The 16877-nt window shown below is 30.6% G+C and overlaps 1 protein-coding gene across 1 annotated transcript in view; it reads left to right on the top strand.

The window, feature by feature from the left end:
- LOC111085239 (glutamate formimidoyltransferase-like) overlaps window positions 1-10086 on the top strand; it is an 11517-nt gene extending 1431 nt beyond the window's left edge. The window contains exons 2-5 of the mRNA XM_022382902.1: window positions 2425-2529; window positions 4695-4850; window positions 6017-6211; window positions 9106-10086. Coding sequence (XP_022238610.1) covers window positions 2425-2529; window positions 4695-4850; window positions 6017-6211; window positions 9106-9476 — 827 coding nt within the window. The 3' untranslated portion in view covers window positions 9477-10086. The remainder of the gene's footprint in view (window positions 1-2424; window positions 2530-4694; window positions 4851-6016; window positions 6212-9105) is intronic.
- Window positions 10087-16877: the final 6791 nt, after the last annotated feature.

Here is a 16877-nt window from a genome sequence, read left to right as displayed (position 1 = left end):
CTTACATTGATTATAATTAAAACCCATCTGTCATTTATTTGCCCAACTCACCAAATGATCTAAATCCTTTTGTAAATCAGCAGCATCCTCTTCACAGCTGGTAACACCCAAACCCTTAATATCATCTACAAATTTAAGTAATTTATTGACTATTCCTTCATCTATGTCATTGATGTAAACGAAAAAGAGCAAAAGTCCTAATACTGAGGTACACCACTTGTAACATTAATCCAGTTTGACTGAACTCCATTTGTAACAACCTTCTGCTTTCTTCCATCCAGCCACTCTTCTCTCCAATTTATAACTTATCCCTCACACCTATAGAGCTAATTTTTTTACAAGCCTTTTATGTGTCACCTTGTCAAATGCTTTCTGAAAATCCAGATACACCAAATTGACACCCTTACCCTCATCTATATAGCAGTAACCTTTTCAAAGAATGTCAAAAGATTTGTAAGGCCAAATTTTCCCCTAGTGAAATCATGTTGACTATCCAATAAAATTCTAAATTTTGTTTAATGACTTTGCAAAACATCTTTGAACAGACTTTCCAAAACTTTTCCTACAACTGATGTAAGACTAATGGGTCTATAATTACGGGGACAAGTTTCATCACCTCCATTAAAAAGAGGAGTTACATTAGCTAACTTCCAATCCTCTGGTACTTGACCACTATTCAAGGACTGACAAAAAATCATAATAAGTAACTCATATATCCAATCTTTAACCTTCTTCAAAACCCTTGGGGAAATATTATCTCGCCCAGGAAGTTCTTTAAACTTCCCAATTCTTTCTTAACCAGCTCATAATTAATGCAATCATTAAGAAGATAATATTGTACTGTTTTAATTGAATGCTTAAGATGAAATATGTTTACCTATATAAATTGAATGATAATTGAAGGAAGACATTTGTCATTGTGAGAAAAAATATCACGACCCATGTTGTCTGTAAATGACTTAACATAAAGTGGAATCGTGACACCATTAATCTCTCTATCTGATGAAACCTTTAAAAAACATGTAATAAGATAAGTATGTACAAATAACAGAAAACTAAGAAAATTTGAGAATAATAACATTATTTCTCACTGATGAAAGTAAAAATGTCAAATATTCTTTGCTTTTTCACAGTATTACAAGTATATAACCATATTGTGTTTAGTGTGCATCCATGTGATTGAGTTTCTCTTGAATTTGACATTTTATACTTAACAAAATTTATGTAACATAAGGTTTTACTTTAATAAATATATATTTGTATACATAACAAATATCAAGTACAGTTTGAAGTTTTGTTAGGAGAAGGTTATACATACGACACTAAATAATGACTGTATTTTGATATATTTTCTAGGTATGCCTTTTATGCTAAAATAAACAATTGTATTTAATTAAGTAACTAAAAGTGAAAAAAAATTAAAAACTACAACATTTACCAAACAAGAATCAGAAAAGTTCATTATTGTAGTTATTCCAAAATATGAAAGGAAGTGTTAAAAACAAAGTTTATACCAATTCCTACTTGATAGTTTCTTTAATGTAAGTAGTTGAAATTTGGAGAAAAAAAAAGCTCTATATTCAACTTTAATAAAAGATTATTCTTCATGAAATAGTGTTTACTTTTTGTCAGATTTTATAAGGATAATTTATGTGGTTAAAGGATATAAACAACAAAAATGACCCAGTGTATGTCATCAAAGGAAACAAAATGCTTTAAAATATTGGTTTGTTTTGAAAACAGTCAATAGCAATCTAATACAAAAGGTTAAGGTAAAAGTTTACATATTGTAACTTCATACACTTTCAAATTTGAGAATATAATTTAATATTTTTTTAAACTAATATAGCAATCTAAGACCAATTTGAACATATGAAAATAGCATTATTTTATAAAAATTATTTGTTAAGTTACATTGCCATAACTGTAACACTAATAAAAAACTAACTGTGAGAACTAGTTGTGTATCCAGTTGTATTTAATACTCTGAAATGTATTTTGTAGAATTATTTGCACAGTTTTATCTGAAAAATGTTTGAAAAAAGTTTTTTTTATATATAAAGAGCTAGAATTTGGATATTGCAACTATTTAAAACATACTTTAGATACTTGTTTTATTGTGCATGATTGGTCTTTTACTGCTATAGTTTTACATTTTATTATTAACCCATTTATTTTCTTATCAAGATGGAAACACGTTTACATGACTTATCAATACATTTTTTGATTATTGTGTCCTTTAATTTAATTAATAATTGATGGATACAGAGAATCTGAACTATGATTATGTATGTGTAAATCATATCTCATTCTTTGTATCTGTTATGGGATAAAATAATAGAAACCTATGATAAGTCCAAATAAAATATATATATATATATGCTATTATTATGCTATCTATAGGAGATTGGTGTTTTATTTTAGAATTACCAGAACCTTTGAGGTTGAAGGCTAGTGTTCTGAACATTTTTTCTGACTACGACTACAATCGATCTGTTATAACCATTGTAGCACCACTTCAGTTTATTGGTAAGTACAGGAACATAAGTAAATGCATGAAGTTAGTAAATATGAGGTATCTTTATGTCTGATTTATGAATAAAATTGTATATTGTTTCAAATGTGACTGCAGTATCTTATGCAAGCATTTTGATTTTTAATTTTTTTCTATTTTACATATTTATTCCTGGTTACTTCATTCTTCTGTTAAAATATACTTTTTTAATTATTTTTTGTGAATATCACCTGTATTTTTGTTATCAGTTGATTGAAAGTGTGATAGTGTTTTGATGTTTGATATAGTTTGACCCTCAATATAGAACATGCTTATAGGTATGTGTTCTTTTTTATGGTATTCTTGATTGTACATAAAACTTTTTCTCTGTTACCATCCAGTTGTTTTGTATTTATTTATTTAGATACTTGAACTTGTTTGAACATATCTCTGTTTTTAGATACTTTGATCAAAATTTTTCTAGGTTTTATAACTCTTATTTCTTCAATATGCATTTAACTCATATCATCTTAACCATATTTAACTATTTCATTCTATTTATTTGTAAAACCTGTTATGTATTGTGGAATGGGATGTACTAACTGTCACATATTTCCTTTGTAATAACAGTAGCTTTCAACACTTTCTTATTTAAATTAATACTAGTTGGCACAATATATGTGGACAACTTAAGCTGGGATTAGGATTGATGCAAAACAATGGACTAGATGATGGTGATGAAGTATATTACTTTTATTTGTTCTCCAGCATAGAGAAACAAAGAAGCATCCACCAGTGAATGTAACATAGTGTAGTATTCATTGATGCTTCTTAGTGTAACAAAGTGTAAAACCATATCTGCACTTAGTTTCTCACAGTAACTATTGCTTGCTGGCCATGCATCTCAGAATAACAATAATAAGATGTGATTGTTAACAACCACTGATTTCATCTGTTTTAATGATCTAACTTTGACTTTATACTATAGAATCCTAAAACAGATCAGTTTTTTTTAATTTTTGGTTAAAAAGGTAACTTTAATACCTTGTAATGGTAGACAGAGGTATCTCTAAGATAAACAGAATCTACTAAAATTTTCATAATGTAATGGAAATAGAGCTGGGTGATTAATGAAATTTGCTTATTGATTAATTGTCAAGCTCATTAATCGATTACATTCAGCTAATTGATTATTTGCACACAAGATTGCTAAAAAACAAAAAAATTAATTATGTTCACATGAAATGGCTAAAAAATCAGGTTTTGATATATACACAGTGGGCAGAATACAGAAGCTCATTGGCAATATTTTGATGACTTGGGTAGTTGGAATAATCAAAAATAGTAATAATCTGGAATCCTAATTTTGATTAATTGATTATTTTTGTGAGTCATGACACTAATTGATTAAACTTAACAAACTTGAATTATTTGAAAATAATAAGGTAAAATCATAATGGTAATATTTCTATTACTAGATAGTTGGAATAATTGAAAACAGTAATAACCAGAAACACTAAACATTAAATGATTTAACCTTACTTTCAGTTAATTGGCCATTTAACGTGACAATGATTGAGGTAATGGATGTTTGTAGGTAAACGATTAATTGAGTTAATCGACCAGCTTTGAATGGAATGAATACAGCTATATCTTATGATACATATTCACTGACAGCCATATTTATTCAAATGTAACACATTTTTTACCTCATTTTCTCGTTACTGTAACGGCATTATGATACTATTTATGGCCAATTCAAAAATATGGCATAACCTAACAGTATTTTTTATTATTCATATATATATTACTATTAATCACAATTTCAATGAGAACTAAATTTTTATCAGCTTTTTTAATTCATATAAAATGGGTATTGTACAATATTTACTCAAATGCTAGTCCAGTTCTGAATAAAGATCCTGTCTAAACAATAGAACACTAAGGTTTTAGATTCATTACTGGGCACCTATATGGTGATAGTTACTGGTCACTATGTTTAACATACATGCTTGGAGAGATTTAATTAAGTCTAGCTGTGTCAAGCTCCATCTTTTAAGTATCTTGCCCCCTGTATATTTTTATTATGCAACTGATTAAATAGAGAGAAAGAAGGCACCTGACTATTTTTCTTGACACAAGAAAAGTTAGTAGAACATTAAGGTAATGATATAAAGTAAACTTTTTTGTTTAATCGAAGGTAGAAGTGTACTTAGTGCCTGTTATAAAGCCTGTGAACTGATCAATTTCACCGAACAGTGTGGTGTACACCCTCGTCTTGGAATAGTAGACCTGATTCCCATTCAACCCCTAACTCCAGAAGTAACATTAGAAGAATGTGGTGATGTTGCAAGAGGTAATAATCCAGTAAATTTAAACTAATTGTGATTATTATTCTTATGCCATCTATTTATAGTTGTTTTTTTTATGTAGATACTTAAAGTTTTGTTTTAATGATGGTAGCAGCATTCTGTGGTCTTGATAACTGCTAATGCAACTACTTCCAAACTGTTGATAATGGGAGCTGTCACATATGTACTAACAGTTGGTAATAGCAACATTTTGAAGTTGAGGACCAAATGTAAAATACATTTTGTTCAAACAGTTTGAAGGGGTAGTTATGCAATTTAGAACAATAAATTTAAATATTTTTTCTCTTACCACAGTAGCATTGTTTTTTGTATTATCTTAAACACCATATAGAAAAATTTCTAGTAATATTGTAAACTGTTATAATAATGGTTTTGTTGGCAAAACTGATTAAAACAGAACTTTTAATTGCCTATTTTATGTCGTATATTTTTATTTTTAAAAACAAAACCATCTTCCTTTTCAATCTTTTTTTTTTCAAGAGTGGAAAAGCTAAGCATTTACTGTAATGTGTGAACTGCCTTTATGATACATTATGTAGATATTGGCCTCTTTTTTCACATTCATTAACTGTGAACATGCTTCTCTTAGTTTTATTTTTTTATTGTTTTGTTGCTGAATGATTTAACCAAGACAAACAGTGATCTGCTAGAAATCCAGACTAAATGTCTTGCAGTATTTTTATTATTGAATAGTTGGATATCTTATTGCGCTTAAAAATGAAAAAACAGTAAACAAACAAAAATATTATCTGCACTGTTTACTATTTATTTTGGCTCGGAGTATTTGTAGTGTTGAATAATTCTGTCAAATGGTATCACTTCAAATCTCATAAGATGCTTATTGGATGGTACTGAAGTTTTTGTCACACTTGGTCCAATTATGTAAAATAAAAGGTTTAACAGATGCTGTTAATTTTCATGTAAAAGTGGGTAAGACTTATTGTCACCTCCATTGGAAGATAGTAAAAATGGAAGGGTAATTTAGTGTACATGTAATATATTTTTGGTGGAATATTTACTTGACACATATTCACATATATCAGTTTTCAGTATAAGGACTTAGTTGTTATTCTTGACCATTTAAAATTCTGAGTCATTTAAAAAATTACATGAGAAAGATACAAAAGTTTTGTTTTATTCCTTGCACTAGATATTGCCTTCTCTTTGACAAAGAATATCCCTGGAACTTCTGTGTTTTTGTTTGGTCATGCTGACAAACCACTCCATCGAAGCTTAGTAGAACGCAGAAAAAATCTGAAATGGTATAAAGGAGCTAAAAATTTTGATTTTTCTAAAATCACTTCTGATATAGGTGTAAATCCTTCAGCTTCTTATGGAATTACAGGTATGATTTTATAATTTTTGTTCAAACAAAAGGGATCTTTTAGAGATTATTCAGGTTTTTCATTGTAACACATTTTGGTTCACAACAACCAACTAAAAGCTAATGATTACAACTAAATTATGATCATTTACATTGCACTTATTTCTTCAGACATTATAGTCTACTCCACAAATAATCACAGTGTCTACATGTATACCTATAAACATATAGTCAGGGACAGTAACATATTGGTAGGTATCACTTACAATATTAATAGTTGTAGTTTAAACCTCCAGCAAAACATTCATCATATTCAAATAACAAAAGTCACTGTTCTGTTTGGATACACATTTACAGTATTAGTTGTATTATCAGATTTTTTTTCAGAAATATTTAATATTGGTCATCATCATCATTAACTTGGTTTTCTGGTGTGGTACATCTGTTGTCAATCGTCATCATTAACTTGGTTTTCTGGTATGGTATATCTGTTATCAATCGTCATCATTAACTTGGTTTTCTGGTGTGGTATATCTGTTGTCAATCATCATCATTAACTTGCTTTTCTGTTGTAGTATATCTGTTGTCAGTCATCATCATTAACTTGGTTTTCTGGTGTGGTATGTCTGTTGTCAGTCATCATCATTAACTTGGTTTTCTATTGTGGTATATCTTTTATCAATCATTGTTAAGATTGTGGTTTTCTAGTGTGGTATATTTCTTGTCAGTCAATGTTACTAATTTGGTTTTTCTGTTGTGATATATTTCTTTTCAATCATTGTTAATAATTTGGTTTTATAATGTGGTATGTTTGTTGTCAACCATTGATATTTATTTGGTTTTCTAGTGTTGTATATTTCTTATCAATCATTGTTACTAATTTGGTTTTCTTGTGTGGTATATTTGTTGTCTGTCAATGTTAATAACTTGGTTTTCTGGTGTTGTATTTTTCTTATCAATCACTGTTAATAATTTGGTTTTCTAGTGTGGTATGTTTGTTATCAACCATTGTTATTTATTTGGTTTTGTAGTGTGGTATGTTTATTATCAACCATTGTTGTTTATTTGGTTTTCTAGTGTGGTATGTTTGTTATCAACCATTGTTGTTTATTTGGTTTTCTAGTGTGGTATGTTTGTTGTCAACCATTGATATTTATTTGGTTTTCTAGTGTTGTATATTTCTTATCAATCATTGTTAATAATTGGGCTTTCTAGTGTTGTATATTTCTTATCAATCATTGTTACTAATTTGGTTTTCTTGTGTGGTATATTTGTTGTCTGTTAATGTTAATAACTTGGTTTTCTGGTGTTGTATTTTTCTTATCAATCACTGTTAATAATTTGGTTTTCTAGTGTGGTATATTTGTTATCAACCATTGTTGTTTATTTGGTTTTCTAGTGTGGTATGTTTGTTATCAACCATTGTTATTTATTTGGTTTTGTAGTGTGGTATGTTTGTTATCAACCATTGTTATTTATTTGGTTTTCTAGTGTGGTATGTTTGTTATCAACCATTGTTGTTTATTTGGTTTTCTAGTGTGGTATGTTTGTTATCAACCATTGTTGTTTATTTGGTTTTCTAGTGTGGTATGTTTGTTATCAAACATTATTATTTATTTGGTTTGCTAGTGTTGTGTGTGTTGATAAATAGATAAATTAGGTAAAGCTGTACAATTTCTAAGTTGAAATAATAGGTATGATATTATATCATAATAACTTATAATTTTTAATCACAAAATTCTTTACTGGCTAATAAAAACTTTCCTGTAAAAGAGGATAGAATTGCATTTTAACTACACTTTGTTGTTTGCATACACCTCGTTCTGGGCTAGTCAAAATGATGTATTTGTAGTTATTATCAAACGTATTTTTATATGAATTTGATAACCTTGTAAACACTTCTGAAGAAGGATATAAATTAGCATACAAATAAGTTAAAAATATTCTAGAATATTTATCATTATATTCCTTCTCACTTTGCCATGCATTAATGTAATAAGCTACATACAATAAACAACTGATGTATCAATTCACTCAGAAAAGAATATAAACATATCGAATAAGAAAGTTTTCATCCACTGAAGGTATAAGATTCCAGACAACTCATAATTACTGATATAGTAGTTTGTGAGATAGTGAATTCTACTTTTATTTTATTATGGTTTTGTTTATGTTCATTTAATATTCCTTCTGTCATTTATTTGAACAATGGATTTTTAGTTATATTAAAGTGCCAACTCACCTTCTATCTAGAGCATGTTGATTTTGAGTATGCATGTATTATGAAACTGATACAAGCTCACCGACCAGTGACATACAGATATTAATGTTGTGAAGGGTTAAGTAGATTTATGGTAATAGCTAGTCACATGAGTTGTAACCTCGTGGTCTAACCACTAAATAAAAAAGTTTCCTTGATCTTGAAAATTAGTTAATTTGCAAGATATAGTTAGAAAAAATTATTGCTAATTACTGCTCAATATTGTTCTTGAGTGGTTTAATTTTGAAACATAGTCCAATTCTCTGATGAAATAAGTTTTTCTTCGTCTGTTTTTTTTTTTTTCCATAATTTCTTTAATATTTATTGAAATTAATGATACTGAGATTGATATTGTATTATTTATTAACATTTGTATCTTGTCCTGGCCAGGCATGGGTTTACTAATTGATTTTTGTTGTAAGTATTCTAGTTGTTTGAAAGTTTTATTTTGGATTTCTGTTGTTATATTTCAATAAACTGTTTTTGTTTGACCCTTATTATATTGGCATTTTGTTTAGACCATTAAAAGTTTTCATGTAAAATGAAAATTATAAGTGATAGATATCCTTGAAATTAATTCTAAAATTAGATTTTTTTGTTTGTGTGTATTCTCATATAACTGAGAATTTCTTGTTTTTTAAATATGTGTTTTAAGGTATCGGAGCTCATCCATATGTAATGAACTGCAATGTTACTGTAGACACAAACAATGTCAATACAGGCCAAGAAATTGCCAAGGCGATTCGGGCTTCATCCGCTGGTGGTCTCCCTGGCGTACAGGCAATGGCCTTTCCACATGAAGGAAAAGTTGAAATTGCTTGTAATGTGGAAATGGTTCTTAACACAGAGTACAATAAAAATATTCTAGAAAAAATGGAAGTAATTGATAGTGTTATGGAAAGTCAAGGATTTTATGTTTCACCTGAAGGTATAGAAAATCGAGTGAAAAAAGAAGCATCAAAGTTTGAAATAGGAGTGATTGGAACAGCTGTTGTTGGTTTACTCCTTATCAAGCTTATAAAATAGGTCTCAATGCATTAACACTTGGAATTGGAGAATTTTGGAGTACTAAAAAGAAACAAACTATGTAAGACTTGTGACAGTATGGGAGAAGCTTGGTGTTCTAATTATTATATGAAAATAAATATACTTCAAATTTTTTCAACTAAAAAGTATTGAATGTCTCACTAAATAAATTTGGAATTAACTATAAGTTACGGAGTTGCTTATGAACTTGATGTTTTATTATATGTAGCTGATGAAGTTACTCCATAAATTTTTGTCACATAATAACTCTATTTAGTTTAGTTTAATATATATATGTGAAATCATACAGAGATTTTAGTTCCTTGAGTCATTGACTTTCTATCGATTTTTATAATGTGCTCATTGCTTTCCATGTATCCTAAATTTTGGTTTATATATGATTTAGATTCAAATATGTATATTTTTTAGTCAATGCAGCTTTTTCTCATAAAATAGTTTGCATATATGTGTAGCTAATGTAAATTTTTTGGGTACTACACAAAGTCAGTAGTAACAACAACCTTGCATACCACAGATGTTAAATGTAGCAGATGAGGATTAGTGTTGTACATAAAAAAAGGTAAAAGAAGTGTTATAATAAACTAATACGTATATATATATATATTATCTTATATAATAAAGTTATTTTTGTGACCATTGCTTCACATAATTAAAAAAAGCAACTTTGACATTTGTTTGTGAAGTATAAAATGGACACATTTTCATAGCACATGACTGATATTTGTGAGATGAATTTCAAAAGTTGCATACACACTTACTAGAGTGATCAAATTCAGTGATAACAGATACAGACCTACATTTCTCCTCATATGGAATGGAGGTAAAATTAATGACATTTATATTATTCGTCTTGGATTATTAGTATCATGCATAGTGGTGTATGAATTGGTGGAGCAAATTACCTCAAGCCCAATCAATCGGGGTCCCAGAAGACCCACAGAAAATGAAAAGTTTTTAAAAAAGGCGGGGGAAGAGATGTATATATATATATATATATATATTGAGTAAGCATTCAATTCCTCTTTAAAATGTCTTCAGGCTGATATGAAATAAAAATGGAATTTGTTTGTAATACACATAAGTAAGGTGTTTAAAAATGTAATAATGCTTCATTTGGTTTTAAAACAAAAGTGGGACACAGCATAATGTACATAATTACAAAAACTGAGAAAATATTTTTCAACTATGATGTGTACTTACAAAAAGTACTATACGTTTTTTATATATGTGTGTGATTTTAAAGGATGAGTTGAAAGTTTGCCCAATATTGAATGCTAAGATAAAAACTCATTTCAGTTCTCCTTTTTTTTTAATTCAAGGAATTTACCCACATTATGAATTCAAAACAAGAATTAACAAGATTGTGTTAAAAATTTGGAATGACCTTAATGAGTTAGAGTTTAGAAAAAAAAATTAATCCCAACTGACCAGCCATAATTGTTTGTTCTTAAGAAGGTACGCAAGAGATGTTTCAAGCAATAGTAACTATAGTTGTTATTGGATTGCATTTAATTTAAAATAATCACATCATTTATTTTTAAGTAATATTAATATAATGCTAGGTTACAGAGGAAGGGCTGGATAATAAAGGAAAATAAATTATTGTACACATTCAACTGTGGAAGATGGGTTAAAAAGTATAAAATATGGAGACACACGAAAATCTTGAGTCTTTTGGACTCTCGTTATACCAGTAATCGTGTATCATACAAACTTTATGATATACTAAAGAAAGGTGAAGTGAATGTGACAATTACCCTTGAAATTAAGTTGAACTGATCTTATTTGCTTCTGTCATGTGACAACTGCCTGTCCGGAAATATAAAATACTGCCAGCTAAAGAGTATCGATAAGTAAGTCATCAGTGTATATGACATTAGAATTGTGGGTAGGTGACACACAATGGGTTCTTACCACATTTAACAATATATTTAATGTTGAGAAACCCATTGTTTGTGTGATAATTGGGAATCTATCCATGTTTTTAAAGATGGTATTACAAGGCATTTACATCATTTTAAGTAATATCTCTATAATAAACCAAATATCACATTCGATGACGAGGAACCCACTTTGAGACTAATAATGGCTGGAGACGGCTTGAATGGGTAATGAAGAAAAACTTTAATGTAACAGCAAATGTACAACTTTTCGACAAGTTTTTGTCGAAACCTTGTCGAAATGTTGTACATTTGCTGTTATATTAAAGTTTTTCTTCATTACCCATTCAAGCCATCTCCAGCCATTATAAACCAAATATCACTTAGACAGTATCAAGATTTATATCCTGTAATTGATGATGACTTAGCTATTTAATTCATTTGCTAAACCAAAATGTCAATTTTATTTTAAAGAAGAAAGAGTCATTTTCTGTTATACTTGTGAGACAAGAAATTGAATAAAAGTGTAACTATAACACATGGAAATCTGCATAATATTGATAAGTCTACATGGTAGAATGGAAAATTTGTATAATATCAATAAGTCTACATGGTAGAATGGAAAATCTTCATAATATCAATAAGTCTACATGGTAGAATGGAAAATTGCTTAAAATCAATAAGTCTACTTAGTAGAATGGAACATCTGTATAATATCAATAAGTCTACATGGTAGAATGAAACATTGCTTAAAATCAATAAGTCTACATGGTAGAATGGAAAATCTGTTATAATATCAATAAGTCTACATGTTAGAATGGAACATCTGTATAATATCAATAAGTCTACATGGTAGAATGGAACATCTGTATAATATCAATAAGTGTACATGGTAGAATGGAAAATCTGTATAATATCAATAAGTCTACATGGTAGAATGGAAAATCTGTATAATATCAATAAGTCTACATGGTAGAATGGACAAATAGATATTTTTGCCATCAAAAAAATTTCATCAGCAGTAATGATAAAAGTTTGTATAAATAATGAAAAAAGGGAAGTCCATTCCTGGTGGAAGTATTGCTGTATCTAATGGTCAGGAATTTGTTGTGAACTTTATGTGTCACCTGTGCCATCTCTGTATATACATATTTTCAAATTATTCAAATAAAGTGTGAAGGATTCTCTTCTTTGAGGAAGGGTATGAAAGAAAAAATTTAAATGAATCATAGCTAAGTACATGGGAGGGTAAAAACTTTTTGCATGTGCCCATCAAATACTATATATTTTTTCCCCTATTATATTATTGTGCCATTCTTTCATTGGTGGGTTCATTTAAATTATCAGATGAAAATAATTCAAAGTCCAGTCCATGTAAACTGAGACAGTAGTAAATTTAGGGACTTACAGTGCTACATTCCAGGATTTGATTCTCTGCAGTAGACACAGCAGGTAGCCCAATGTGGCTTTTTTTTTAAACAAAAAAATCATGTAAACTATAACAAATGGGTTATTCTCTTTAGTTCATTATTACTATTAATTACATTTAACTTTAAGATTAAATAATTTAACTTCAGCATTCTACCATAGTCTTTATACTAGATGATCAGTTTATTTTGTTTCAAAAAATAAACTATTTTTGTTTTATTTTTATTCTGACTTAAACACCATATCTTGTCGTTTTTATTCTACTTGTCATAAATCACTGCACATTAGATCCACAAACTTCACATTTGAGCAGATATCAAGTAACTTGAGTGCAAGTATGACCTTGAATTTCCACAGATAACCTCAATCGAAAAGTTTTTGGTGCACAGACAAGGATATGGTTATTGCAAAAATGATTGCTAACAGTGTCTCTGAAGTAGTTTCAACAAAATAATGTATATGCTGGTAAGTTACCATCACTACAACTGACAGAAGCATAAAGGTAAAACACATTGTGCCTATATTTTTTAACTAGATGGCAAAGGAAGACTGAACCACTTTATTAAGCAGTTTTGCCAAGTGGTTGAATGGAATTTTTGTACCTAAAAACAGATGATGCAATGCTTGCTGCTTAGTTTAGGTGGTAGCGGGGAACCCATAGTCATAAAATTAAGTCAGTGATTTGACCCAGTAGAAAATTGAACCATCTACCATGTAGAATTCAAAGCTCATAAACATGATGCCCATTAAAGCTTAACTGTGTAGGCTGAAGAGATGAAACAGTTACATGCAAAGCATACCCCAGCATGATGGCAGCAGATAAGAATAATATATTGGTTGATAAGTTCCCGGGGATATTCTGAAGAGAGTGACATCACTTGGGTGTTAGTGACCTCATGTTTCTAACTGCACCTATTTCTTTGGAATTGTAATATTAAATTCTGATTTCAACAAAGTTTCCAGACCAAATAATACTTGCTCTGCTGGAAACATGACACCAGTACCACGTCACAGAAAGCTGCAATAGATGGTGCCACATTAGCAAATGCTGTATGGTGATTTAGTTTGGCCCATGTGGTAATCAATGAAGTGTCAAAAATACCTCAAACCTGACCCACTGGCTGAACCAGTAAAATGGATGGAGAGGCATCCTGATCCAAAGGATTGTAAAAAAGAACAAATTTTGTAGCTGTGGAAAATTTGGTCACTTTTTGGTGTAGATGTCCTTTTCCTGTGCCTTCACAGGAGCCCAAATCCTCACAGAACAGGCTGGATGATCATCAACAGAATCTGGAGATAATATATATACAATAGTTGCTGTTAGATCCAGTCGTTTATCTAGCAGAGCCCGAGATCAGACATCGCCATTGATATGGGAAAAGCAGCTGTCCGTCTGTTTCCCCAGGTTTAGAGGTTGGTACAATGAGTACAGATTCGAGTGTGGCTTAGTATGTGGATTTTACAGTGTTTCAGTCACTGTCACATAAACCACCACTCAAGCCAGTAACTACAGATTAATTATGATCACTAGTAGTGAAAGGAGAAGCTAGGCTAAGACCATGCATTATTGTTGGTGTACCACCACTAAATCTTTTACAATTGTAATAGCAAATCTTGGTTTGAACATTGACATTTTAGGTTTAGATTTCCTACAGATGCTATCTTCTAATATAGCCTGTCTATCAGATGAACTACAATTAGGGGATGAAACCAAAAATTTAAACCATAACAATTCTATTTAATATATGCATTAAACTGAAAACAGAATCTCAGGTAGCATCACCAGATAATACTGTGGTTGAAGCAATATCTGAAACACATTGCTTGCAATAAACCAGGATACACTTACTCAAACAGCAAGAGCAAGATATACTCCAGTTATGGTTTGTAATTATGGAAGAAAAACAGTGGAGATACTAGCTGGAAGAATAGTAGATATGGTGCATGAAACGGAAACTAGTAGTTCGGCAATTTACTTAAGCCAAACTGAATTGAAAAATGAATATACCGTCGTCAGTATACCTAAGACCGATCATCAATGATTATGCGTGTATCCTTAGTTCAATCAGCAATGAGAACTCGGGAGAGTACTTTGTCGATGTTTTCGTCTGAAACAATGGTCATCTTGAAATAACAAACCTTACCCTACATCATAGATGCTACAATTGTATAATATATATAAAGCAACTGTTGGGCAAGCTGTTCATTTAGTAAGGCTTCTACTGTAGTGGAATAATTGTAGACTGCTGGCCAAAAAACTACATTGTCCATTTTTTATTTCTAGTACCATTGTAGAATGTGATGTGGAGTACTATTTTCATGATACCTAAAAACCAGGGAGAGCATTACTCGAACACTGTATGTCAATGTACATTTAGATGGTTGAGTTACCTGTTGAGAGGGGTATAGAAAGACACAAGATTGCTGCTGGAGAATGTACTTGCATTTAGACAATAAGTGCGAAATCCATGTGTTCGGCCATATGTCGATAGTATGGGACACTTTCATGTGTTGTTGGAATGTGAATTTCACCAATCACCATTTTATAATAGAACTTGAACTCTTGACCTGTTTTCAGCTTGACTGACAGCCTGACGTAACTGATTTCCTTGTTTTTTTATTTGACTTATACCAAAATAGCATAATTTTCATTCACGCTCAGACTTCTTAACAGCTCAGTATCAACCAGCCTTAAAAAATTTGTTCCCAATTTGAACTTTACACTATTTAAAACATGTTGGACCTAAATGAGTAGCCCAGCATCGAGTTCGAAGATCTAAATTATATGCTTCTGATGATTAAATATACTGCACCTATGGAAGTTGATAAACCTCTGCTGGTCCGTGTGTTCTAAATGATGTTCCCATTGGGCGAAAAAATAGAAAAGGAGATGTTGATGTTGCAGGAGTCAAACAGCAGTTTAATTCCTTCTAGATTCCCTGGCTCTCCAGGAGTGGTACCCCATTGGCACAGCGGTATGTCTGCGGACTTACAATGCTAGAAACCAGGTTTCGATACCCGTGGTGGGCAGAGCACAGATCGCCCATTGTGTAGCTTTATGCTTAACTTCAAACAAACAAGCATATATAATTCCACAATCACTTTTATATGTCCTCAATATGATTTAAATACTTTTTGTAAACGGAAAACGTAATGGTTATTTGAAACAATTCAAAAATCGTATATTGTTTGCACAATATTTCTTAATATTAACACAACAATGTACCGACATTCCACTTCTTATAGAGTATAAAAAACAGCTAAACTATTTCAAACTAATATGATCCCGTATAGGTTTATTAACACTTTCTCTGTGGCAGAATGCGTAAAATGCCACATAATATTCCCCGCACTTTAAGCTTTAGGAGCGTTATAAGAATGATAGACAATCCCTTAGAATGGATGATAAGCGGTAGGGTGTTGTTGACTAGCTGCCTGGTTATTAGTTCAAAATTGGGGATAACGGCAGATAGCCTTAGTTGTTTTGCAATAAATACAAAACACAATACCAATATAACACTAATACTTTCACAACTTCACTTTAAATGTAGTTAAGAGGACTATCCCTTACAACCACCGAAAACTAAAATCAACAAGTCGTACTAAGTATTTAAGAATCAACTCTATCTTTAATTTATATAATTTAATCACACATTATATATTGTTGCGTAGGCGAGATCACGTGACTATTTTGACGCCACAAATTTTCTAGAAGTATCTTGTTCCTTCGTGAATGCCCTAGCATTTACTAGATATATATTTGTCTGGTATATATATATAAGACGCTCACAACGTAACAATAAGGTAATGTGTGTGTAGGTAATGAGTAATTGAACTGCAGTCAAAGAGAGACGTATTGTTGAAGTTAACGTTCGTTGTTATAGCGCGATGGTTGAAATTAAGTGTATCGTAAAGTTATATTCGGAAAGAATGAACCAGTTTTATTAAGTAAGGACTTGTGTCGCTAAAGTTTCGTCGGAACGAAGTTACGGAAAGTTAATTAACAAACGGAGACGTAACATAACCCTTCACGACAATTGAGAAAAAAAGAACTAAATATACCATACTAAAG

The sequence above is a fragment of the Limulus polyphemus genome, unplaced genomic scaffold (assembly GCF_000517525.1).
Source record: "Limulus polyphemus unplaced genomic scaffold, Limulus_polyphemus-2.1.2 Scaffold290, whole genome shotgun sequence".
Classification (NCBI taxonomy): domain Eukaryota; kingdom Metazoa; phylum Arthropoda; class Merostomata; order Xiphosura; family Limulidae; genus Limulus; species Limulus polyphemus.
The sequence above is the reverse complement of the archived record's forward strand: the minus strand, read 5'-3'. Positions and strand labels throughout refer to the sequence as shown.